At 44.4% G+C, this 25,596-nt stretch overlaps 1 protein-coding gene across 9 annotated transcripts in view; it reads right to left on the reverse strand.

Moving 5' to 3' along the window:
• ncor2 (nuclear receptor corepressor 2) overlaps positions 1–24,165 on the reverse strand; it is a 79,835-nt gene extending 55,670 nt beyond the window's left edge. For all 9 annotated transcript variants that reach the window (XM_076729922.1, XM_076729924.1, XM_076729928.1 and 6 more), the window contains exons 1-3: positions 23,812–24,165; positions 5,515–5,710; positions 4,449–4,564 (exon numbers count right to left, since the gene is read on the reverse strand). In XM_076729922.1, coding sequence (XP_076586037.1) covers positions 4,449–4,564; positions 5,515–5,619 — 221 coding nt within the window. In that variant the 5' untranslated portion in view covers positions 5,620–5,710; positions 23,812–24,165. The remainder of the gene's footprint in view (positions 1–4,448; positions 4,565–5,514; positions 5,711–23,811) is intronic.
• Between the last annotated feature and the right edge of the window lie 1,431 nt (positions 24,166–25,596).

Below are 25,596 nucleotides of genomic sequence, written 5' to 3' on the forward strand. Positions count from 1 at the left end.
TGAATACCATATTCCATTTCCGCCAACACATCCCCCTAAATCCTACACACTAGTCCTTTAATGCTAAGATGGCTAACATTAGCATGGTATATATATCAGCATGCTAAAATCTATTACTTAACGTGTTTTAACATGCTAGCTGTAGGCGTGCTAACATGCCAAAGTTATCATGGAAGCAGAGTACATTGCATTCAGCTGAGACAATATTGATCTTCTGAGCGTCAGGCGAGGCTTGGTGCTGGTTCTGTTTAAACATGATGGCCTAATCAAATCTCATTTATACAGACTACATTCAAACACACAGAGACACATTTGTACAAAAGCACAAGATGACAGTTACAGGCCCAGATCAGGCTGACCTGAATCTTTACTGTTGTGCTCAAGGCACACACAAACGCCAGCTGGCTTGATTTGGTTCAAACAGAATCATCATAAAGTAATCACTGAAGAGCATTTTTTCTGCAAAATGGGAACATGCGACGGGTCACTCAGTAGTGGAAAGTGGAAAGAAAGGGAAGCAAGAACATTGGAAACGGTGACTCACTGAAACACTACCATCTAATGGTTTTAAATACAGCAGCATATGGTAGAGCAGCTCCTCTGTGGGGTTTTGCAGGCATTGCTCTGCAGTGGATGGCCACACACACTAAGGCAAAAAAGAGCTTTGTTTAGATTTGCAATGGGAGCTATGGCACTCCCTGTACTGTACCCCTACACGAGAACTGATCTGGAGGGCCAGGAATGCTAACAATTACACTAAGAGCCGCTGGAGGAGGGGGAAGCACTATACTGTAATGTGATCTGGTCATGATCTGGTGTGTGTATGGTGCGGGGGGGTATAGAAGCAACAGGAGAAAGCGCGTGTAGTCAAATGACAGCTTCCGAATGTTAACTGCGCTAGCGACTTAGATCTGGGGGATTTTATTAGCCCACTTGTAAATGGCTCTCTGTTCTTTCTGAGGGAACGGTTTTCTCAAGTCTGCCCTGGAGGCAGATGCTAGAAAGTCAGCGACTTCGCTGCCAGTGTCAAAATGGAAGTGGCTTCTGAAGAGAAGAGGGAAAACACAACCATAATTGCTGGTCCAGGCCCACAATGGCCTAGTGTGTGGTTTTTTTATGTGCCAAAGAGCATGGAGCCTGTCTCTGCCTCGTGGGGTGTTGGTGGAGGGGGTGTAACGATGAAGACCATCCTCGGACTCCACCAGAGGTTTCTACAGGACAGATATGTCCTGATGGATCTGTTTCTGAAAATGAAATGGATTGTGAATGTTGATCTGTTTGATTGCCTAAATAGTACCTCGAAAAACAGGGGGCCAAAATTAACACCCAGATGGTGTGTGACTACACCCCCCCGAACACATTTTTCTCACTCATTCAGTCGCACACTTCCTCATCTCCATAGAGGGTCGGCACTTACATAATCACATCATCAAGCTCCAGCCCACCTCCCCCTCTCCTTCTCCTCTGCTCTCCCCGTCTCTCTCCCTCTTTCTTTCTCCCTGTCCCTCTTGTGAGCGTGCAGAATAATCTGATCCCTGGGGAGGATTTGTCTGGAGGATGAGGGGTTGGGGGGGGGGGGGCACAACACAACATCCCCACAAGAGCTCCATTACTTTCTTACTGGTTTGGGCCCCATTAGGACAAGAACAGAGATCATGTGTGCAGATAGCAGCCTGTTATTGTGAAAGCAGGACGGCGTTTGTGCGGCTGCCAGCCTCTTCGCTGCTCCCCAGCTGTGCACCGCACAGGGACGGCTAACAGAGAAACCAGGCTGACTGCACCACAGCTGGGATGAATGAAACTGAAAAGTGGACACAAGAGGAGGGACAATGGGTGGAGTCCAGAAGCTCACAAAATGGGCTCAAGCCCTCAACGTTTCTGTTTGTACCGCTGAACAAAAGCTGAATCGCTCAAAGGCCAAAACAATGAGAGACGGGGAAATTTACGACCACTAATCGCCCGACGCTGAAATAAATGAAAGCTGCCTTCTAAAATCTGTCTTATAAAGTTAAGAGAAAAGCAATCGATTGTCCGATGCATCATAATCCAGCACTGATGCTCTGAAATGCTCTTCAGAATCCAAATGTTTTCCTTTTGACATAATGATTATGAATGAAAAGCATGCTGTGGGTGGAAAGACTGTAACCATGTCGATAAACATGCAAAGCAATGCAACCTTGTAAATAAACAACAATACATACATCAATTCCTAAAATCACACTTCTAGTAACATGATATAGTAAAAGAGCACACGTATGCAAAATATTTGACCCTGATCATGCTCATATACTTATACCAGGAGCTGAACAGAAGCCTCAGAATACCACTACTACTAGTTTACAGATAAATGACAGTAATCACAGCTATTGTACAAACTCATTTAGCATTATTGCACCAGATCTGCTTGTGCTCTACTCTCTGTTCTGGCCAGGAAAGAAACCCTGTTAAGTGGTTTCTCTGTCTTGTTATGCTTGCTGTAAAATGTATTCTCTCCCTTTCTCGAGTAGCCTGGGTGATCTCAGACAGATGGGAAGAGGCGGAGTGACTGAGATATTGCCTGGAGTAAAGAGGAGGATGAAACAAACAACTAGCACAGTGGCTCACCAGTGATTATACTGTAGTGGTTTTCTGACCTGTAATTAGGGTAAATTTGGAGCATTAACTAAATAGCACATTTTCACCTTGTCCTCAGTCCAAGTCAATTTAAGAGGAGACGATACGTAGATCATACAGAGAAGAAGATAAGGCCATGCTTAAAGGAAAGCAGTTTCTAAGGCCGTGTTAGCGCTAAAATTCTCCGTCAGAATGCGAACAACCCTGAGCTCGCCACAAATGGAGACATGGTGTGCAGAATTACTGAGACTTATGAAAAGACAAGTACACATCTGAGAGGAGAATAGATTGAAGGATTGCCAAGGCCAGAATTACGCTATTCAGAGCCTGAATGAGAACACAGAATGAGGGCTTCAGATTGGATTCTAAGCTCTCTAAAGGAATGCTGAAGGCCCGATATATTCAACCGACTCCCACCCACAGACGCCTGCCAGCAGACCAGCGGTTTATTTCACTGTCTCCACAAAGAAACGTGGGCTAACGGCTGCTCTCCTTTTTTGATACGGTGGATATTTTTTTTATAATCTGCTGAAAAACAACCTCACTGTCCCACTGCAGAAGTTGCACAAGGCATCTGTCTTGCAGAAACAGGCATCATGCAGACTGAGAGCGACTGCCAAAGCACCAGTGATTGAATGAAGGGTGTCAGCAAATCAGAGGCTGGTGGGTAGCACTTCAACAGAGTGGTGTTTATTTCTGTATCAACCAATGAGCCAGGGTTCCCACATTGTGGGTCAGGCTAAGCTAACTGTTAAACAGGCCCGGCGCGGCTCTGTGCTTTACATCAGAGACCATAATCCCATCTGACTGATGGTTAAAGACGCCGACACAACACGCAACGGCCACACGCTGCTGCAGAGTCACTCCACCATCTGCTGTCTGCTGTCTGCTAAAAGGTGCACAAATTATTTCACAGCTGATTTCTAGTAAAAATAAACCTCTTGAAAATTCAATTTTGTACTTCTTGGGTGTTTAACATATGCAAGAAAATCTGGCATGACAATCAACTGAGGAGGAAAAAAATTCTTGTGACTTATCCTCTAATCCTCTGTGCATCATGCAAAATTCATGGCATGCACATAAATTATTCATCAGCACTCATCAAAACTCATCTTGAAAAAGCATGACTATATAAATAATAAACAACTTTGGTAGGTACAAGACCTGAGCCTCCAGAGAGAAAGTACTATACATACAATGCTTTGCCTGACTTACTGTTGGTCTATTGAAGATGGCAAAACTCTGCAAGCTCCATTGCCCCGCAGAGCCATTTAACACAACATTACAGAGGAATGGCTTGCGGATGCCAATTACATAAGGATTACACTGGGGGAGGGTTAACAGGCAGCGGCTTTAGTAGAATAATACTGCATGAAAATGCAGCCTGCGTGACGCTTCCATTGAGCATGCTTTGGTCTTCAGTCACCGAGTGTCAACAAGGACAAATGCATTAAAGGCGCAACATCAGCAGTTTGACCGTTAATAAGTGCCAGCTGCAGCTTTTGTTTTGTGTGCTTTTAATGTTTGCACATATGATGCTTAAAACACTGCAAAGCTGAGACTTTATACAGTTCTTACATTGACTAACAGTGCATCTATTTAGTACATGGAAATGTGTGAAACTGAAATGATCATGTCGTCTACAATCCTCAGCAGATGCTGAATAAGGATGATGATCATGTCATGAAAGTTTTAAGATAAACGTAGTTATTTTTTTTCTTTTTCATACCCCGATGTTACATTTGCACTGTAAATAACACTGCTCAAATGACGATACAACAGCACGGACTATCATCGGAAACAATGTCAAGACCTCACGAGCGCGGTGCACCTACCTTTCATTCCCAGGCTGAAACTCTGAAAGTAAGGAAGGCCGGCGGCGATGCGGCTGGGCCAGGTGGGAGCTGTAGTCCCTGGCATGATGAGAGTGGTAGTCAACCAGTCCCACTTCCTGGAACACAAACAACAAGTTGTCAGCGTGGAGGAAGACATCCTGCATTTATCCTTTCTCCTGCAGAATGATGCAAAGACTCAGACAATACTATATTTTTACACTCCCTGCCTTTTCTCTTCTGTAATTTCCAGTCCTTTTCTTTCCAGCTCTCATTTCTCCCTCCGCTTCCATTTGTCTCTCACACTAGTGGGACAACCCATGCACCTACTGTAAACTTGCACCTCTGCCAATCAGGGATTGCGGGACACAGCCCGTCAACCCTGATCTCCTCCTGAATGTGATGATGAGAGGGAGTGGTGGGATTAACTACAGGTGCAGCTGTGGGGATCCTGGGGGGTAAGCCTTCAATTCTCCCACCATACAAAAACAAAAAAGCCCTGCGAACTCTGGAGGTCACTGAATGAACTTCTACATCAGCCAGAGGCCTCTTCTTTGAAGCACAGACAGCTTTGTCCCCAATACGCAGAGGAACATAATCTCGATAATTAGGAGATGTGGGAAATAATGGGGAAGGCTTTAATGTGACTCCACGATGACAGCATGAATTTTCAACTCAAACATCTAATGAGGGAACTGCACTGTGTGCACAACATTGTAACCTGGGAATGTTTCTGTTGGAAAAACACCAGTGGGGGCCCCTGGGGTCAGGCCCTCTTCAGTACTTCAGAGTAATGCTCTGTTTACTAAATATCCACCAAGCAGGCAGTGAAATCTCTCAAAGGGTTTTACCTGAAAAAAGTTCAGGCGCTACAGGTGGTGCCATTTTTTGGCTTCATTATTTAGACAGTGACAGCTGGAGAGAGGCAGGAAAGGTGGGGATGACATGCGGCATCTAAGCTGGAATCGAACCCGGGCCGCCGAGGTAAGGACTCAGCCTTAATACATGGTGCGGGCTTCACCAGGTGAGTGCCCAGGTGGTGCCATTTAACGCACTGTGTGCCTCTTACCGTGTGTGCCCGTTGCAGCTGCAGCGGCAGAGTGGCGGGGTTTGGCAGGTGCCGTGTGTCCACAGTCCTCCGGCCCGGCGGCACAGACTGGGGATGAGAGGACATGCTGGCACAGCCGCTTCCTCTACAGACAGGAAGTGGGTGTGGCTCCAGAGCAGATGCCGTGCATTATCGGCTGTTTCTCTTAGCCAGCAACCTGTCGAGGAAAAGAGAAGAAAGATGAGTTTTGTAGTTGAGCGGCCTCAGAGGAATGGCCTTGGACACCTTCATACCTGCAGAAAACAATGCAAGAAATATGATGTAATATGCACAACTGTTGCTTGGGAACGATTTGATCTACTCTAGCTAGCACCTCCAGAGCAGCCAGAGTGCTGCCTCTGTGTGCTCCGGATATCAGAATGTCATCACCCCCCTACCACAGCTGCTCCCCCCTCCATCGCTTCTTGTAAAGGGGTGAGAGTCCCTGCACCTGCTAGACTGAACCTCTCCTTTGCTGCTTACTGAATGCCCCACTGTCTTCACACTGAGGACGCACAGACAGAGACCAGCCAAGTCGAGCAGCTAGCCCGTAAACCAAAAATACTCTCAGTTTAATGGGGCTTTAGAGGCAACATAAATAACCCAGTGACGGATAGATATGTAGGCCTCGAGAGTCAGGCAATAGATTTTAAGTCCAGATGACGTTATGCAAACTAGACCGGTCTCATCTGAAAGGAGCGCATCATATAGACCGAGAATGATGATATAAGTAAAAACAGGCGCACACACTAAGCTGTAGCACACCCCCACATAACCCCTCTGTAAAAACTAGGAGAAGCTTATTCTGCACAGAGGTGTGGAGTGAAAATAAAGAAGCCAGAGGAATAATCCTATTACAGTGACCATGCAGATTACAGCACACACCGACAAAACATAACTGTAGTTAAAACTGGAGACAATGCCGAAGAGGAACATGGTGGACCAACGAAAACAGCTTCACACCCTCGGTGGAAATCGATTTGAAGATTTTTAAGGTCTGGTGCGACAAAAATTCAATGTGGAGACAGCGCTCAGCTCTGGTTAGCTCGCCGCTGCACCATTCTCATAAAAGCCTGTGATAGTAGTAGCGGGTGGATTAGTACTCATGACATGTGTCCCTGTGACTCCTGCCAACAAAGAAATTAGGACTCCTGCCATTTCTATGGGCCTCTGACTAATGACACCTCTGTCTCATAGCTCATGTTTCAGCGCTGTGCGAGGCATGAAACAAGAGGCACGGTGGCAGAAATACGGGCTCTCGACACGGCGCTGATCGAAATCTGGACAAGATAGCAAGTGCTCTGGGTGCACTGCCATTTTTTTAACAGCATGGGAAAGCCACCGCCGCCACTGAGCCACATGTATTTTATTTATATGACGATTAATGAGATTTCACACGAAATGCAGTGGGGTTTTTTTTTTAAATAAAGAGTACATATAAAGGAGCATAATTACCACAATTAGTTAATAACAATGACAAGGGTTATTGAGATTGGAAATGTTATAAAATAATGAGTCATGCAAGCTTGTTTTCTTTATTGACCTTGTTGCAATCCACATACCTTTGGCTTAATTAGGTGCTTCCTGGTTTAGATGACGATGCACAATTCAAACAGAAAACCTGTCTTACATGCTTATATACAGTATTGCACTAAATTAACAGATGGTGTTTAGTGGCCGTGGATTAATGATACTGTCTCTCAATCCAGATTAGTGTGATTTGCTGACCAAAAAAAATTGAAGTGAAATTGATCATTCAATCCTGTGGCAGGCATCACATGACTGCAGTATTGGGGTAACACAGTTATTGTCACAGTCTTAGTGGAGTGCCCGTGTGCCAGTCTCCATTGTCTGACTTTAGTTTTGACTCTTTTTTGCAGTACAAAGAGAGGCACTATCTACACTTCCTTCCTGCTCGACTGTCACTAACACAAAGTGTCACTTGATTTCAGTTATGCAAAGGGCTCTATTACGAACAGCTGAGCGTGGCTCTGGCTTCAAGGAACAGAGGAGCTCTGTAAACACAGGCTCAGAGGGGCCACAAGGTAGGAAAACACTGCCCAAGTTCTCACACACACTGGAGACTTTGCTTTTGTGTCGAGTAGTCTAAACTGTGGCTTCAAATATTTTCAAGAAACTGGTGCACACTCATCTTTTGGTCAGACAGACCTGGAAAAACAGCCCACACAAAGGGAAGTGCTAAAGTCCTTGAGCAGACCTCACTGCTGGTGAAATACTAGATGAGGAAAACTCATGATATTGACACAGCATGCAAATATGTGCACCAAAGGGCAGAAAAAGAGGCCAGCGAGACAAAGAGAGGGTGAGATAAGCCATCCCTCCTTGGAAGCCTCTCTTTGATGATCGGCCAGTCCGGAGAGATTCCCCTGAGAGGGACGAAAACAAGTCTGAAGGCAGTCACAAGATCTGCAGAGGACAAAAAACCTGAATCAAGATGAGAGGGCCAACACAATGAGAGAGCTTTGACATAAACTCTGAGGCGAATGGGGCCTTCCAGACGAGAGGCTAAACACATGCACTGGCACTGCTACAGACACCCACAGGCAAGTCAATGGCTCACTGCCAACACTGCGAATGAACTCAGTCACCTCACTCTCTCGCTCTAGCGTGCTTTCCTTCTCCCCCTCTTTTGCTTTCGTCTTCTGCACAGAGTAGAGTGGGCCTCAGCCTTCAGCGGTGCAAGCCAATATTTCATCCTCTTACCCCCCGCCCGCCCGCCCGCCCTCCCCTCTCCATTTTAGGAATGGCTGTGGAAATACAAGCACAGAGCACACAGACGGCTTCCAGCCTGCCAAGGAGAGCAGGAGGCTGACTTCAAACAACAGTTTAATTCTACTGATATAAACAGTTAATCAAATCTCCGTCTAGTCCGACTCGGTAGCTTGACAGTCAGGCTCTTAAAGAGAGTACAAGGGATTCAACAGCTTGTAACATGTTTTTTGATAAGAGCCTTGATAGCATGGCTTGGACCTTGACAGAGCGGAGACTGTGATGGCTGCAATAGCAAAAATATACTGTTAATTACATGCCGGTTAAAATATTATGCCAGTATTTTTACTGAAAAAAAAAAAACACACAGCAGTGTACTGAGCTGTCAGCAAGGACTTCTGCAATTATTATGACAGCCAGAAGAGATGCTGGCTCCACTCGAATGCGTGGAGCTGTTGTGAAAAGGAAGATGAGTGGACTGTAATGGGCATAGGGCTCGCTCTGGGAACAACATCAGAAGTTTATAAAGCAGTGCCCTGGAGAGCTGAGCTAAGGGGAGGGGGGCTGCTAGGACTCTCAGCCTAGGAATGTGGCACCCTGTCAGGTCTCATAAGGATTTATCTCCCTGGAGCCTCATTACCGAAGGGCCCTGGACAAGGAGGCTCTCGCTCGCTTACCCTTTCACTCACTCACCCTCAGCCTTGATACCCGGCGGCTCACAAACACTATATATGCATGCAAACACTGATTTTCAAATGCCCCTTATCTTTACTTGGAGCACGGGTGGTCCAGGTCCCGTTATGAGATCCACACAAGAAGTGAAACGAAGCACTGGGACAAAAAACTTATTGACTTTGTCCAAGAAACTTCTGCTTTGGCTTCCCTCATCTGCAGTTGTTGGCTGCTCTAATCCCACCCCTCCACCTCCCTCTCCATCCACCCAAATTTAACATGGAAACAAAGCTCTTGCAATTAATCCACTGAAGCTTCAGTATCGGGGCCCCAAGAGGTTTTTTAAGGTCAGGATGCAGAAATAAGGTCAATCTGTGTGGTAAGCACAGTTCGTCAGAGCAGAGACACTTCAGCCTTTTCCATCTGACCTCTCCCAGTTTTTCTTTTATTGAAACCATCCATGGAGTTCTTTATCACTGCGATTACCCAGGATACCATTCAAAGCCTGTTACTGATTTGCCTTTTTCTTAGAGACTGTAGTACTTTCCTGACTGCGTTCTGTGTAATAAAACCTCATTTTTTAAACTCCTGTACCCTAAATGGTCAATCTCTCACATCCTGTGTGTTGAAAACAGCATGGCAAGCGTTAAACATTATAATCCGAGCAAAGAGGAGGAAGTGGCAGTACAACGGCCAGTAAAAAGATGACAAGGTGATTGCAAACACCTTTAAATTATGAGTTGGAACAGCAAGAAAAACACTCGCAGATCTGCCAAACCCCGGTACAATGCCCTTTACACTGCCAAGCAGTAATATCCAGACAATGCTGACAAGGCAGAATGTCCCTTTCCTGGTAGACAGTGTCATACTGACATTAACAAAGGGGAAGACAACACAAAATCAATGTAGAGCAGAGGCCATAATGTACAGCATTACGCATTCAACACATCAACATTTATTTCATTACACAAACCTCCAATACGGCTCTTCACATCAGACTGAGACCTGACATGGCTGTTAGCCATAACATTACAAATGTGCAATGAAGTGGACTGGTGCAGGAAAATGTATTGATCACGCTAACTGAAATTCATCGAATACTTGATGGGGAAGCCTTTGTTTCAGCTTCAAGACGCTTCTTGTGCAAGGAAAACTAAATCTTTCACTGTGCTCAGGTGGGATTTTGGTCTTTAACTCTTCGGCTGGTGAATCTTGATCTTCGGCCTTTTCCACAAATCTTGAACTGGGTTTAAGTCTGGTGATTGACTGGGCCATTCCTCTGGAACCAGCTGACTTTGCAGAGCTATTTCCCCTCCTAACACAATGCATCTTGCGCTGCCCAAAAAGTTTGATTTTTCGCTCGTCTGACCACAGTACATTCTCCCAATAATCCACAGGCTTCTCCTAATGTTGTGCAGCAAACTCTGAAGCAGCTTCAACATGCCCTTTCCTCAGTAATGGAGTCTTAAGCTTGGTTTAGGCTTCTGCGTCGCGGCGACGCCGTACCTACGCCGTCGACGCAGACCCCTACGCGGACCCTACGCCGTAGCCTGACGCGCGCCTCCAAAAAATCCTGACTACGCGTCGCGTCGACGCGTAGTGACGTGAACGTCGAGGACTGTGATTGGTCCGTTCAGAACGTAATTTTCGGTTCAGTCGCAGCCCTATGGTCGCAGCACAACAACACCGCCATTTTCAAAGTTTCTGTGGTGAGAGCTACAAGAAAAACTGGACCAAGCCGAAGAAAGAATTATTGAGGAGGTACGCAAGTACGACCACCTCTACAACTCCTCTTCGCGGCAGCAAGAGCCCCCCGAAACCATACAAAGACACAGCCGCACCCCCCTAGCGGCTTGGCGGTGAATTGCGGAGCAACGCGTTCCCTCGACGCAGAACTACGAATGCTCAGTGACGGCGTAGGGTGTACGCCGTAGGTACGGCGTCGCCGCGACGCCGAAGCCTAAACCAAGCTTTATGGGGTGGCTGCACATGGAGACAGTAGCTGTTCAATGCATTGCCTATTGTTTTCTCTGATGACTGTACCTGCTGCTTCCTGGAGCTCTTTTCGAGTGGTCTTTGGTTTCTGGGTTACTTTTCTGACCAACTTTCTGACTGCCTGGTTGGAAATCTTACAAGGAGCTGTCTGTGCTCAGCTGATGATGGAGTGATGCTCCTTCCACTTGTGGATAATGTCCTCAGCGGCGCTTACAGGAACATTTAGGAGTTGAGAAATCTGTCGGTCGCTGCCATGTTGCTTTAGAAAGCTGTTGCAAAGGTCTTGGCAAAGCTCCTCATGTCTACCAATCATGAGTTGTTTCCTCTAGCTTCTTGGTAACAGATGATTTGTTTACATGCATTCACAAAGAGTGGATGCACTTGGCATCAGGCACTAGCCCGAATTATTCTATTTACAGTAGCACAGGTAAGAAAACTGATTAGTGGAATGAGCTGGTTTAGTGCTTTTTCTTACTCTATTCAACACTTCTTTCTGTGTCATTCCACTTTACTGCACACAACTATTACCATTTCTCCTTCATGCCAATGTCCGGTATTAACCTCAGTCAGAGCAGAGAAGATGAACACAAATTTAACATCAGAGGAATCTCAAAAAATATCTAATAAGGTCCCCCGGCCATCACAGGGCAAACAGGAAAGCAGGAGAAAGAGTTACTAACAGGGATGTAAAATCAAACGTTAGGGGACAGAGAGAGGCTATAAAAGGCAGCAGGTGATATAATTATTGCCTGTGTGCCAGCTTGATATATAGCGCAGCTCCTGGCAGGCAGGTGGCTTGCACGTTGCTATTAGTACCAACCAAAGAGTGAAAGAACACCCCGACACCCCGAGCTGATCTTGCCTTACATCTGCTCAACTTTCAGACAGGAAATCAGCAGCCACAACACAGTCAGCAACTGAGGAGACTGAGAAAAGTGTGAACACCCAGTCAACCCTGCCATGGCTGTAATTTGTCTGACGGAAAGAGGTACAATCATCTCCTAAACCACAGCCTGTCACACCTTTCATTTCGGATCCGAGTGAGCGGCACACTTCCCATCACGTTAACGACAGTATGATCAGCACCAAAGAAACACCTGCAGCCACGAGAGCGAAAAACAATAGAAGTGATTGTGAAACTGAAAATGGAAGTAGAACTGCCATGTAAACAATGTTAAAACACAGCAGTTTAATACCGTAATATGGATTATTTTTAGCTTTAACGTCATCGGACGTTATCAGCACAAGAAAGCAAATTTTCAAGAGTCAATAAATACAGAACCAGTGGGGCTAAATACGATAGAAGCACTGGCGTGATGATACAAAAATACAAAGTATTTGAGAGGTGAAAGTGAGGTGTCCTCATTTCTTAATGTTAACAACAGTTCATGCTGCTCAGATATCATTTTTAGGCTGCAGCTAAAAGATGTGAGCATCAGTTATGCTACCACTCAAAACTGCGCTTCTTCCCACTCAACCAAGAAAAGGCTGAAAAGGCGACACTTCAGTATTTATCAGTTTGGTAACTTAAAAGGGTTGAAAATGGGGAATTTGAAGGGATAAACTGATCTGACACTGAAGGTTTTCAGTTTCACAAACTGCAGACTTCTGGCCTGCACCTCACCACAAGCCCAGTGCTAGCACAACAGAGCAGTGAACGCAGCACTGCTGCCACTTCAGGGACCTGAAAGCTGATGATTCAAATCAACCATTGAGATTTTTTCCCGTCAGGAAAATCAGTTGAATCACTGCACTTTCTTCAGCTGCGTCATTGTGCACAGAACAGAGCACGACAACAGCTCGGCAGACTGTGAACTTCTACAAATCCTCAAAATTACCTGAGTAACGAACAGAAACAGAGAAAGGTAATTGAACAGAGAGCAGCACCACAGAGCACTTCACATCACCAGTGATGGATTAAAAAGCGTGACAGGATGACGTGAGACTGGACATGAAGGCTGCTATAGGAGTTAAATGCAGGCAGCTGCTCTGCAGTTGTGCTGCTGTGTGGTGTAACAGGGTGGAGGCCACGAAGGTATTTCCTATAATCGTAGGTCAGGTGTAATGGATAGAAATACTGGTAATACTGAGGAGTAAACCTTATTTTTCCACCCTTAGCTGATGTACTCGTGTCAGATTTCAAAATAAATAAAATGTTGGGCAGCCAAAATCACACTGCCTATTACGTCCATTATATCCATCATCAGCCTCAACACACAGGCCGTCAAAGCATGTGTCTGACAGGGAAGAGGAAGAGGAGCCAAACGGGGCCTGTGATTGGCTGGCCTGTCCTTCCAGATGTGATCGTCCAGCTGTATCCATGCTGGACGACAGAGGAGCTATTGGATTTCCTGCCCGTTCCCCTGCTGCCGACCGCCTCAGCGACACTGTGTGAAATTACATAAGGCTCTCCCCTCCCCCTCCCTGCTCGCGGCGTACAACTGTGGCCTTCACACACTGCACACACTGCACTTCACACCATACTTGTTCTTGACTCCAGACTTTTGTTTGGATGGCTGAGTAAATATTTGATGAAAAGTTGTGACCGACATGACCGTCTTTCTTCGAGGTGTTTCAAACACATCAGCGTTTCATCACTGCTGATTTAAATTGTCTATTGTCGAGAAATGTGCTATATAAATGCCAACATATATAGTTACCTTTGATACCTCCTCGACATGAGCGTTTCCTACGGTCCTGAACACCACACTGACGGAGGCCAAGGCCTGGTTCAGACTACTCAATTTTTTGTCTTAAACAGCAGATTTAACGATCACGCTGCCATAAACTCTTGACGTGTCTGAGTCAGGTGAGACAGGCTACTTTAAGGTTAGATCTGGAATTAGTAATGATAGGTATATTCCCACAGTTAGGACCAGGGATAATGTTATGACAGCCAGCAGCTACTCGCCAAGCTGATGAAGAGTTTCCGCTATTTCTCGCCAACATTTGTCTTTTTTGACTCGTCCTCCTCCCTCGAGGAAACGTCAAATAGGCGGGGGTACTGTTGCCACAGCTCAACAAACTTTTCCTCTCCAACCTCAGCATCCCTTCTCCTCCTCTTCACCATGGTTTCCTGACTGTGCTCTGGAGAGAGCACATGATTGGTAAACACACCGATGCATCAGAAAAGGCTGCCGTGTTTTGTAGAACGGTGTTAAGGGGGATCCGACTTGTTTGGCTGGACCTGGAAATGTTCCAGACCTCTGGTTCCCTGCTCGGACCAGAACTTAAAACCAGCTAGGTGTCTCTGTAACAACAACCCCATAATTTCCAATGAATGCATGGTTTATTACAGGGAAACCTGAGGGGAGGTAACCCTGGTTTCCTGCCAGCTATGGACATCACAAGGGATAAAGATAATGTGTGACATATGTGAGGGTGCATCTCTATTGTTGTTTGAACAACTGCAAGAAAAACACCATCTCGCCATATATAATTTTTTTTACATAGCTCCAGTCTCAGAAAAGTAGTCACTTTTCCTGTGTCCAACTAAAAGAATCCATGAGTCATTTCTATGTTTTAAGGTGGACTGATGTGTTGAATGTGCAGGATGTTGCACATACATGGCAAAATGAATGTGGTGGGATGTGATGTGGAAGCATAGAAAGGAAAATATCAGCGTGTATCTGTTCTACAATGCAATTTAAAACCCTACATCATTTGCAAATCCCTCCTAGGAAAAGATCTAAAATGAAGGCCCAGCTTTCACCTTTGTGCCTGAAATGTAAAACCTCAGTGGGGACCGACACTCATTGTGTCTGGTTGGTCCTGCCCTAAAATTAAGCACGTTGGATGGATATTTTGGAGGATGAGGACAAAGTGTTTGCTGTGGCTTTGCTTTACATATGAACCCTCTCTTTTTGCTGCTGGGTCATCTGAGTCAAGATGCAATTGCTGGTGCCAGTTCTGGCAGACTGTATGATATCCTTACATAAGCCACAAGGAAGACTATCTTTATGTCATGGATAATGACAAACCTCCCACTAAAGCAAACTGCACAAGATAATCATGGAGTGTTTGGCTCTTCAAAAGGCACAGTTCATGAAGATATGAGCTCCATATCTCCACTTTTCCAACAGCATTTTAATTATGGACCCCACCTTTGAACGGTGCTTTAACACTGTAACTGCAAAGTCCCATGGTCACCCGAACATCATATCTTGGAAAAACACACGTTGAATACACACTTCTTGTGGTCGCTGGTGTTTGAGTCAGTGGTATAATTTGCAAAGTACAGCTCTGGTCCATGTCAGGCTTTTCTCACTCAAACCATGTGGCAGAAGTCGCCCCTCTTTTAGGTACGAGCTCGCTTTGTCTAGCTGGTTGGACTGGGTCTTGCTTCGTTCTGTGTCACGTTCACCCTAACTTCCTGTCTTCGTCCTTGTTGTACGAAAGAAAGCGACGTATAATATCCCTTTAAAGATTACAGGAGGCACCAGATTCACTCATCAGTTAAGGTATTATTTTATTCATGTACGCCTTTAAATTACACACAGCACAGCGGGGTTTCCGTTATCTGGTTATTACAGATAATGTTTTTTTATATAACATACCATTTATATAACATAAAACCTTCCTGGGTTAGCTGTAAAATATCCTGCCTCTACACGCTGTCTTCCCAGCTGCATCTTTGATGTTCACCCTGTTTCAAACTGCTCTTATAACAGAGGGAATATTCTTTGAACAAAGTTGGATCTGACAGATTACATCACGCTTGACTTTGACTGTTTTTCTGTGCTTTCTTGCGTTTCGACTCGTCGGCTTGTCTAACGTCCACTTAAATGTCGGCGTGACAGCGCTTAAATAGCTCCTTCCTGACTGACAACTTGAATCAAAGCTTCACCTGAACAAGTGGTTTGAGATCACATTTCATTAAATTGATTACCCACAAGACTTTATGCAAAACATGTACATGATTGACGAATAATCAAACACTGATGGAGGCTGACTAATTATTAATAATAATTAATAACAATGCCAAAAATGATTCTGCACAGGCCCTTTTGAATGGAGTGAAACACTCGGCTCAGCAGGACACGATGTGACAGCATCGCTCTGATGTATGAGGTCTCAACTTACAAATCCCTCTTTATTCTCTGCTGGCTGTGTTCTTAAAGCCCACCTGACATTCAGCTCTCCATGCTGAGGAGCAGGAAATAAAACTGAGGAGTGCACTTGTCTGCTGGGCTGACCTACTTCCTCACTGCTACTTAATTATTCAAGAGCTTTGAAATGTTCTTCTGTATGGCCGCATGCAACCCGAGTGCCTCTGTTTGCCCCTCATGACAGCAGCCTCACAGAGCTTCCATTTATGCATGAGAGGCTTCGAGTGTGTGTGTGTGTGTGTGTGTGTGTGTGTGTGTGTGAGTGCGTGCGTGTGTGCGTGTGTGCGTGCGTGCTGCCAAACACTAATGCCCATACATGCTGGTGTTATTTACACAGACAACACACAAAACAAAGCATCCCACCTAAATGTGATACACAGGGGTTTGAATTATGGACAGAGAAAGAAGCCAAACATCTCAAACACAGACTCGACGTCACGCCGGCAGCCTGATGTTTTGATGCACTCGGAGGCCTAATTTGTTCCAAACTGCACTGTCATGGATCCAGCGCACATGTCAAGACAAGAGTTCAAAGCTCTCACACAAACACACGATAACCTGTAATTACACTCCACTTAGGCCTTCATACCTTTCACCGATACACGTCGCTCGTGTTTCCACTGTAAGATCATCAACCCAGAGGAGTGCGCCCTTGGCTGCCTTCGCTGATATGCTTTCCAGAACGTGAATAACAAACTACGCTGGAACTCACATTCCTAGTATAAACGTTAGGCTAATCAGAGATAAATATAATGCTACCCACAGCTGTAGCCTACATACAAACAAGAGTAATGTCCTGTCATCTGTGTTGCGTAACAGAGTCAAGTGAATAACTCACCGCAGAGCCATTTCTAATCTCTGCTAATCCGCTGTCTGTCTCTCTTTTAGTGCGTTTAAATATGGGTGACTGGTTTCAATAGCAACTACATTTCATAGCCGTGGAAATCTAAATAAAAAGCCTTATGAATAATAAATTACAATGACGGACAAAACAGCAACATGCAATCAAAGAGACACTGTGTGAGACGTTTAAATAACGCTCTCATGGACTTCCAAGACAAGTTGTCCATTTGTCTACTGAAGTGTCATTACATGAGATCATATATTTTATTGATTTTATCAATGAAAACCAAAAGAAGAGCTTGATTGTGTCCTTGCGTCTTCAAAGCTGCCTTAAAAACGACCTCCACAGGCTCAGCTAACTCAGCCTCACATGTTAAAAGGACAGCGGGGGGATTTAAGTTGACTAACAGTGTTTGGATGCGTTATGCAACACCTCTGATTAAGTAACTGACAGCTGTTTGGTCAAATTCCATTGAAGCTCATCAATTTAAAATGTAAATGATGAAAGAGGCGATTGTCGTCTGACTCCAGGCTTTAAGGACGTGTTCCAACACAACGGCAGAAACATCTATCATTACCACCGAAAGAGAGCAGGGATCAGTTTTTATTTAGATTACCGTTTAGACAGAAAGCCAGCGTAATCAGCGGCTTAAAGAAATGAGATTGCTTTCTTCTGGCAATTTCGAAAATCACAAGATTTCACTGGTGCAACTTTTAATGAGCACACATTTGAATTTTCTATTGAAACAGCAGATATGCAGGCTGAAGGAGGCTGTGTAAGGGCACGTTTTGGAGAGCTGGTTTGTTTAATGTTAAGGACATTTAAGGGCATTTCTAATAAGAACTTAGTGCTTTTTGTCATCGTGGTTTCAGGCTTGAGCAATAGAGTCTAGATAAAAACAAAACACGGGAGCATATAGGCGGCAGCTTCTTGCCGTTATCGCCACGTCAATTGGCAAAGCATCAGGTATCAATTAAACCAACTGCAGCCTGGTTACAGGGCCGGCAGCTCCACAAGAAAAAAAGCTAATGTTTACAGAACTCACAGTAATACAAGCTAAATTTCCTGTAAGAGAATAAATAATCTTTAAAGTTTTAGAGCAGCTGGTGTTCTTCAGTCATAATATGCAACGGTCTCAGAGAAACAGATGACGAATGCTGGTTTCTGTATTCAGCACCAAAATTAAATTAGAGTTTAAGATGTTAATGGAAGAACAGCCATATGTTCTCTACTGTTTCAATATACAGATGTATTGCCTTCCTGTCCAAGTTATCCCATCGTTAAAGCTACTGTAAAAGAGCTGTACGGCAATTTTCAACTTACAGAGTTATGACATTCACAGTTAACATGTGAAGCACACAGTTAAACCAGCCTTCGCTCAGCACTGTAATTACCAGAGATTATTGGCAGTTCGCTCGTGTTACGCACCTCCAGAGCACAGGTGTACAAAACTAATTTCAAGAAGAAGAAGAAAAAAATGGCACAGTTATATTCATGCTGGTTTGGTCAAGACTGATTTTATTGGAATTGGAAAACTGCAATTAGTGTTTAAAAAAAGAGGAGCATGACTTAACTCTGATTTGCTGAATTCAATTTAGCAGCATCACAAATTCCTGAACGCACATATAAATCCTGTGGCCCCCTTTGAGCTCCAGAGAGTGACAGACGCGATCAGTCTGACCCCCAGACCCCATTAACCCCTCGGCCAGCAGCCTCGACGTACCCAACCCCCTCCGCCTTTGACAACCACATCCTTACAAGAGCAACCAAAACATGAAGGTGGGAGGGCGTTTAAAATGAGGACAAAACGATGACGCTCTCGTAGCATCCGTGAGGGCTAATTTGAGAAATGCACTTTCCTCAAACAACATGACACCGTCGCGGTTTTTCCATTTTCCAATCCCAGAAAACAGCACAGGCGCTCAGCTCCAGACCCAGCACAGCCACTGCAACTGAGGTGGCACTGTGTCCACTTCAATGGCACTTTGATTAGGAGTAATTTAAGGCACTCCAACAGACCAGCTGCACCCGATCATAATATTCTACCACACTGAGTCAAGGGTAACATTCTCCACACACGAAACCTACCAGGTGCAGTCCACTAGTGAGCAAGAAATGCTAGACAGCTGCTGTTACTCATTGAGTTAGAGGGAAACTGGATGGGAGGAGGGAATTCGCCTCAGAGGCAGTTTCACGGTGACTGCCTCATATTTCCCTCTTTGGTTTCTGCATGTTAACTTAAGGGTTCATAAAGTACACCGCAACATACCAAAGTTGTGTCATTTCCCTGTAATCATTGTTGCATCTACTATAATTACAGTAAATATAAATTCAAGTTCAATACGCGGTGTGAAATGCTCACTGGTGAATCAGTTCCATCTGAACAGAGCCGTGACTGGGTTTCTTGAATTAAAGCAGCACACCTCTGAGCGCTCGGATGTGGATTATTACCGTCTGTGGAAATTAAAAGGCCACGGAAGATGCTGACTTATGATTTAATGTCAAATCGAACCCTCTAATTTTCAACAAAGGCTGTATCAGATGCACAATAATGATCCGCCGAGCCGTCAGGTGGGGTTGGGCTGTACGTGGCCTCATTAAAAGGTGGGCAATGTGATGATTTTAGATCGTTAGAGGCTGCTGGATCTGAGCTATGTGAACAAACCAATAGTGAGAGTGACGCAGGCACCAGATGGCTAAGATGACTGGATGAATTACTTTATATGACTCATTTTTGGGTGGCAAATTGTAAACAATGCAATACGAGTTACAGCTCGCAGCACGGCGGATGATGATGAGGAGCTTCTGCCATAAAACAACATTTTACTACTTTTTCAGTTGTGAGTACCTGAGAAGTTATGATTATGCCTTGGCTTTTGTTTGCAACTTCAGACTGAATTATGGTTTTATTCACCATTTTGGGACCTGTGTAACATCCTTCATGCATTAGAAATTCAAAGGCTTTTTGAAGTGTGGCTACAGTCAACAGTGCACTTGAAATCTGAATAAAAATAAAAATCAAGCCTCAAATAAAATAAAGAAATAAAGAAATCATAATTACAGTAATGAGGCTTCTTTCGCACACACCCCCAGGTTATACATGATTCCCAACAAGGTCGTTTATACAAGCTCAACCATTTCTAATACCCAAAAGTTACCATTTGTTTTACAGGGCTTGCTGTCACTGCGATATGGTGTGATGTGAAGCACGAATGCACAAAAAGAAAAAGTTAAAGATGAAAGGTCAACTTTACAGGTGCAGCAGTTATCTGCACAGGCTAGCAGCTGCCAGCAGGAAGGCACATGAACAGGTAAATTAACCTCATAAAATAACAAAGACTGTAAAAAAAAAAATCCCCAATGTTTTACGTAATTGCACAAAACAACTTCCTGTTGTTTGGACCAGACAGCTCGTACCCGTCAGTGCGGTGCGATTGATCAGCAGGGTAACACGTACTAACAGAGCAGCATTTACCAATGAAAGTCAGCAATGCAGCTCGAGCCACATTCCTCCATTCATGTTTTTATGACGGTCCTTTCGTTACTTGCTGATAATTCTAGATAATCAATAATTGAAATAATCACATGCTCTTAAAAATACTTAGATATTCTTATGTGACTGTGAGACTAATAACCTGCATGACTGATTTGAGTGACAGTTTATGACATATATGGCTCTGAAATTCAATGGAAATCTTTCGTGATATATGATGATGCAACACGCTTTGTCTTCCCACAAGAATTCACTATGAGGATTCATTTTTCACAGACAATAAAATGCGCAACAACTCTCCCCTTTCCAGGTTTCATAACTGTGTTGTGTTTCATAATACGAGCAGAAATTGAACTAGCAGTGAAACGGCCTCCCTGAGGCACCACACTGAGCACGGGATTATCTTTGCCCCCATTACCCTTTTGGAAAAGGGAGAGATATCTCCTCACTCCCATTTAACTCTTCACAATCCAAACTGCTAAGCTGACAGTGCACTATGACTTCACAGAATTCAAGTCAGCTGTGTCACACCATTAAAGGCTCATTAGGAGACTTTGATTCTAGATTTTCTTGTCAGACACACCAACTGGCTCCAGGCACTATGACTGAATACAGAAACTGGAATCCTCACAACGAAGTACCAACTAAACAGCGTCCATATCACAAATTAGCCAAATTGTACCCACACCCGGAGCCACCTGTTCTCATTATTTGGTCTCATATTTCCTTATTATTTCATTCATATCTTCTCACTTATCCAGCAGAAGTTCTGGTATGTAGTCTGTACAAAAACAGCCCCAGAGTTTTCACTCATCTTTCTTGTCATCTTCATCTGGCAAGTATAACCATTACAGAGACTACAATCAATATGACTACAATAAAAAGTATGAGATTACAAAACAACATGAAAGGGGACGCTCATAGTGATGAGCCTGTAGGGAATTATCACCTGTATTTGTGGCTAACCTCTGCTTTACGGCGAGTTTCGGCTCATTGTTTAGCTGTCCAGCCCACGATGCCTGTTTTGGTTCACATTCCTCGCTCTCATTGATTCATTATCAGCAGCAGCAGCTTTCATCATCAAAAAGCTGTAAAACCAACCGTACACTACCAATCAGCAGACAAAGCTAGCAACTAGCTGGTGACCACTGTGGTGCATTTAGCAGCGAAAGAGTCGATATTTCCCTAGAAGAGAGCCAGGAGTTAAAGAGAGAGGACGCTGGACTGGAATGATAGTAACTGCTGGATGTGCACACAAGCAATTAGTAAGTTCAATATATGAACTCAAAAGGTGATATATCACATTTGTCTATTTGCACCGCCGCCGTAAGAGGCCAAAAAAATAAGATATTTCAGGTTTAAGCTTCAAAAATTTGCTTTAACTGTGTAGCAGCAACAGGAAGTGTTGTGGTGGTGATGGTGGTTTAGGTGGGCTGCATCAAAGACCACCTCTGCTAACAACATCATTTTGATATACTTTTGGAATAAAACATCAACCTTTAGAGGACACAAACACAGGTGCCGTTACAAACAGCAAACACTATATATTTAATGGGTGTGGCTCATGTTTATAGGTCACCAACTACTAAGTGGATCACCAGATGCAACGCGTTGAGATCATGGCTTACCACCTCGGCTAAACCATTTCCTGGGGGGAACGCTGGGTTATATAATCATAAGGGACGGTTCACCAAAGGCACAAAAAGAAATCACTTACCACTAACGGTATCTACAAATGGTCACTCTGACAGGTCCACTTTGACATTCCCTGGTTTTAAGACACGCCACCCAACACAAATGAGCAAACCCCTCAATAACAAATCTGACAGCAGCTCAAACAAAATGCATGAGCACAAAATGGTTTATTTGGCTGATTCTGGATCAGTAGCTGCTTGGTCAAGATGAGGAGGAAAATGAGCTAAAGCCCACAGCAGGTGCTGCAACACCTATCCTGACAGCTTCAACTCAAAAAATCATTTTAACACCACCACAAAAAGGGCGCCACCCATATATTAAACATTACTCACAAATCCTTCTACTCACATTTGTGCTCTTTGTCAGTATCTGATTGTGATTTCACAGAGGTTTTATAAGTCAGGGTTACACGGAGAGAAACTCCTCAGTGCTGTGCCTTTTCAAGCTATTATAACAGATACAATGCATACAGCAAAACATAAAAACAGGCAATATTCATAATATATACTGAACATGCATTTAAAACCACATTTGGCTGTGTCACAGTCTAAACCAGCCCACTTTGCTTCCATCCCAGCAGCAGAACACATCTGATCTCTTATCGTCCAAGTGGTTGTGGAGATTGAGCAGCTGACAACACACATCCGCTTCTTTTCACCTTGTTTATATTTATGATCTTATCTGATGGAAAGTCTGTCTCTTGGCATTTCTGACAAGGGTTGGGCTATTTTATTAAGATGTCAGCTTGTCTTGGTCTCTGTAAAGGTGTCCCCTCTCTTCTAAGTTTGACAACCTAACGCTTAGTTTGTAAATGAGACAGCCTCCAACAATAACGCTTGTTTACAGGTGGATAACCATCACTTGTTACAACCGGATACTCTTAAAGAAACCTGCCTGCAAAATGACGTTCAGATGTTGTAGATAAACTACCGTTGAAAACCAAACTGAAAAGTGATTCTAATGTTAGAAGAGCAACTTCTCAATCTGAGGCGACCGAGCATTAACGTTAACTCGCCCAATGTTCCAATGGACTTATATCAGGGACTTGACATCGAGCTGGTCAGGAAGCTACAACCAGCGAATTAAAGCTTATCAGACATCTGACAACAGAGCAACGCGTCGCCGGCTAACGTTAGAACAGCCATCGCCAGGGAGCACGAAGTCAACTTCATATAAAACCATTGTTTACAAACGCCAAACGGACGTTTCTGTGTATAGCCAAGTTAGCAGGCTAACGAAGTTAGCCGGATACCACAATATACGTTAGTGACACATCGTGGAAAGTTGACATTATTTATTGATAGCAGATATCGGTCGTGTTGCGTGGGGAACAGCGTGTTGTTTACACAGAAAAAACCAACGCAGGATTAATTCAGCCCAACAAAATTGGTGTTAGCTTCTCCGCAGTTCTGACAGCTAGCTTAGACAGCTAGCACCGTTAGCTATTAGCCTAGCCATGTAGCACGTGTTCCTGATTTATAAAATAATTAACTAGCAGGCGATAGCCAGCCAACTAGGAGTACTGTGGTGATGTGAGCAACCAGCTAGTTGAACTCCTCTCCAACATTTCAATTCCAAAAGGTCCAACGAACCGTGTAGTTATAACGTAACGTAGAGCCTCGAAAAGGTCAATACTGCTATGTATGTTTCTCCTCCAAAGAATAGCCGGACCCCGTCGTCCAACAACACAACAGACAGACCCCCCCAAACCAACGGACAGCCAGCAATGGAAGCTAACTAACCTTAGCGGCGGGGCAACAGAAACCATTCGGCGGTGTTATCCTACAGTAGCTGATGTCCCAATCCTCGGCAGTCGGTCCAATTTCGCTTAAAAAGCTTCTCGCTCCGATTGAGTGTCTCGCCCCCGAATTAATCCAAATGAAAGAGTGGTTTTCGTTTTCATTTGTTCCGCTGGCGGTTTTCAGCTATGTCGTGCCTGTTCCTGCACAACACAGTGGTCTAGCACTACTCCCTAAGCCGCTGCTGCTGAGCCCATAGCGGGGCTGAACCGCCTCTCTCTCTCAATAGGTCCGCATGCTCTCTCGCCCCTCCTCTTTACTCAAGCACTGCACTTTTCCCATGCCCACAACAAATACAGTGATGTAGTGTTAAAGTCAGCGATCGTCGTAAGGCACCAAACAGAAAATATGATCTGGAAGTGGAACTTTGCACCGCTTCTCTTTTTTCACAGGCTCTCAGCCGCTGCCGACACATGATAATTTGCATGTCTGACATGAATTTCTGCACAGCCTGTAAACATTTCTGCAGCCTACAAATCATCTCATATGAGCATGCTCACGTTTCTTTATGTACTTATGTAAGTGTATGTTTGCTATGTATATAATCTGATAATTGCTCATTTGAACACATTGTATTTCTTGACAGGCACACACTCAGGCTATATGTTTCATTCACCTCCATATATGTTACATACATGTCTGGCAATGCAAAAAATATTCCAGAAAATTCCAAATAAAGTCAAGAGATGCAACAAATGAAACTGCTGCATCTATCTATCTATCTATCTATCTATCTATCTATCTATCTATCACCTGAATCACTACACCCTTGCAGCTCAAACGTATTGTTGGCACACATTATCAACAGCTTGTCCCTCTCTCACTACAGCTATGAGGATGAGACCCTCTGTTTTCTCCCCCCGCTCCAGTCTGAGGTTCCAAAAGGGCTCAGTTCAAGCGTTGACACTCCAGGAAGTCTACATCTGTGCTGCTTGATGCCCGTGGAGAAGTACAAGCTGTGAATACAGTGACTTAACATTGAAGGATAGTATTTGGGAGATCACAGCTGACCATGCTGCGTGCATGGTTGATGAGTGCGCTGAAGCCGCTGCCCCCTCAATGGTCTCCTCTCTGCCTGTTTCACAGCTATGCTGGCTCCTAAAACCACCACCCATACTGCAGCTCTTCCAGTCACAGAAAAGACTTTGTTTTAAGTCGGTCAGTGGGGATCATTAAAGAAAGAAGCCTGCTGCTATGAAATCCAGGTTCTGACAGGCTAAGGTAATTAGTTTCACTTCATTTTATGTCTAATTTTAAGTCTGTGTTATGTCATTCCACTTGGACAAGGAGCTGGCAACCTGACTTTGCCATATAACTATCTGGCAGGCTATATCTTGACCTAAATTTCAGCGGCAGCCTTCCCTATGATGTCAGATGGGATTGTTTTTCTTCCCCGTGTTTTTCTTTCTGCTCTGTGGTTTGGGAGACCCCCTCTAACCATCAGTATAACCACCATCTCTTCATCCAGCCATCACAGAGCAGGGAAAGAGAGCTGTTTACTTCAGCCGGGCTCTCTGGACCCAGGCGCATGTCGGAATAATCTATCCCCTATCTCCGCGATGCCCAATTTGTCAGCTCACTGATAAAGCACAAATGTTTCTCACTTGCCAGTTTTGATGTCAACAGCTGTGTTTCATCTGCAGCCAGATCCCCTGCAGAGTTAAATGGAGCTTCAGACAAAGCCCAAATGGCCACATGAACTTTCTTGAGATCCTAAAATCTCACAGC

The sequence above is a fragment of the Chaetodon auriga genome, chromosome 5 (assembly GCF_051107435.1).
Source record: "Chaetodon auriga isolate fChaAug3 chromosome 5, fChaAug3.hap1, whole genome shotgun sequence".
Taxonomy (NCBI): Eukaryota; Metazoa; Chordata; class Actinopteri; order Chaetodontiformes; family Chaetodontidae; genus Chaetodon; species Chaetodon auriga.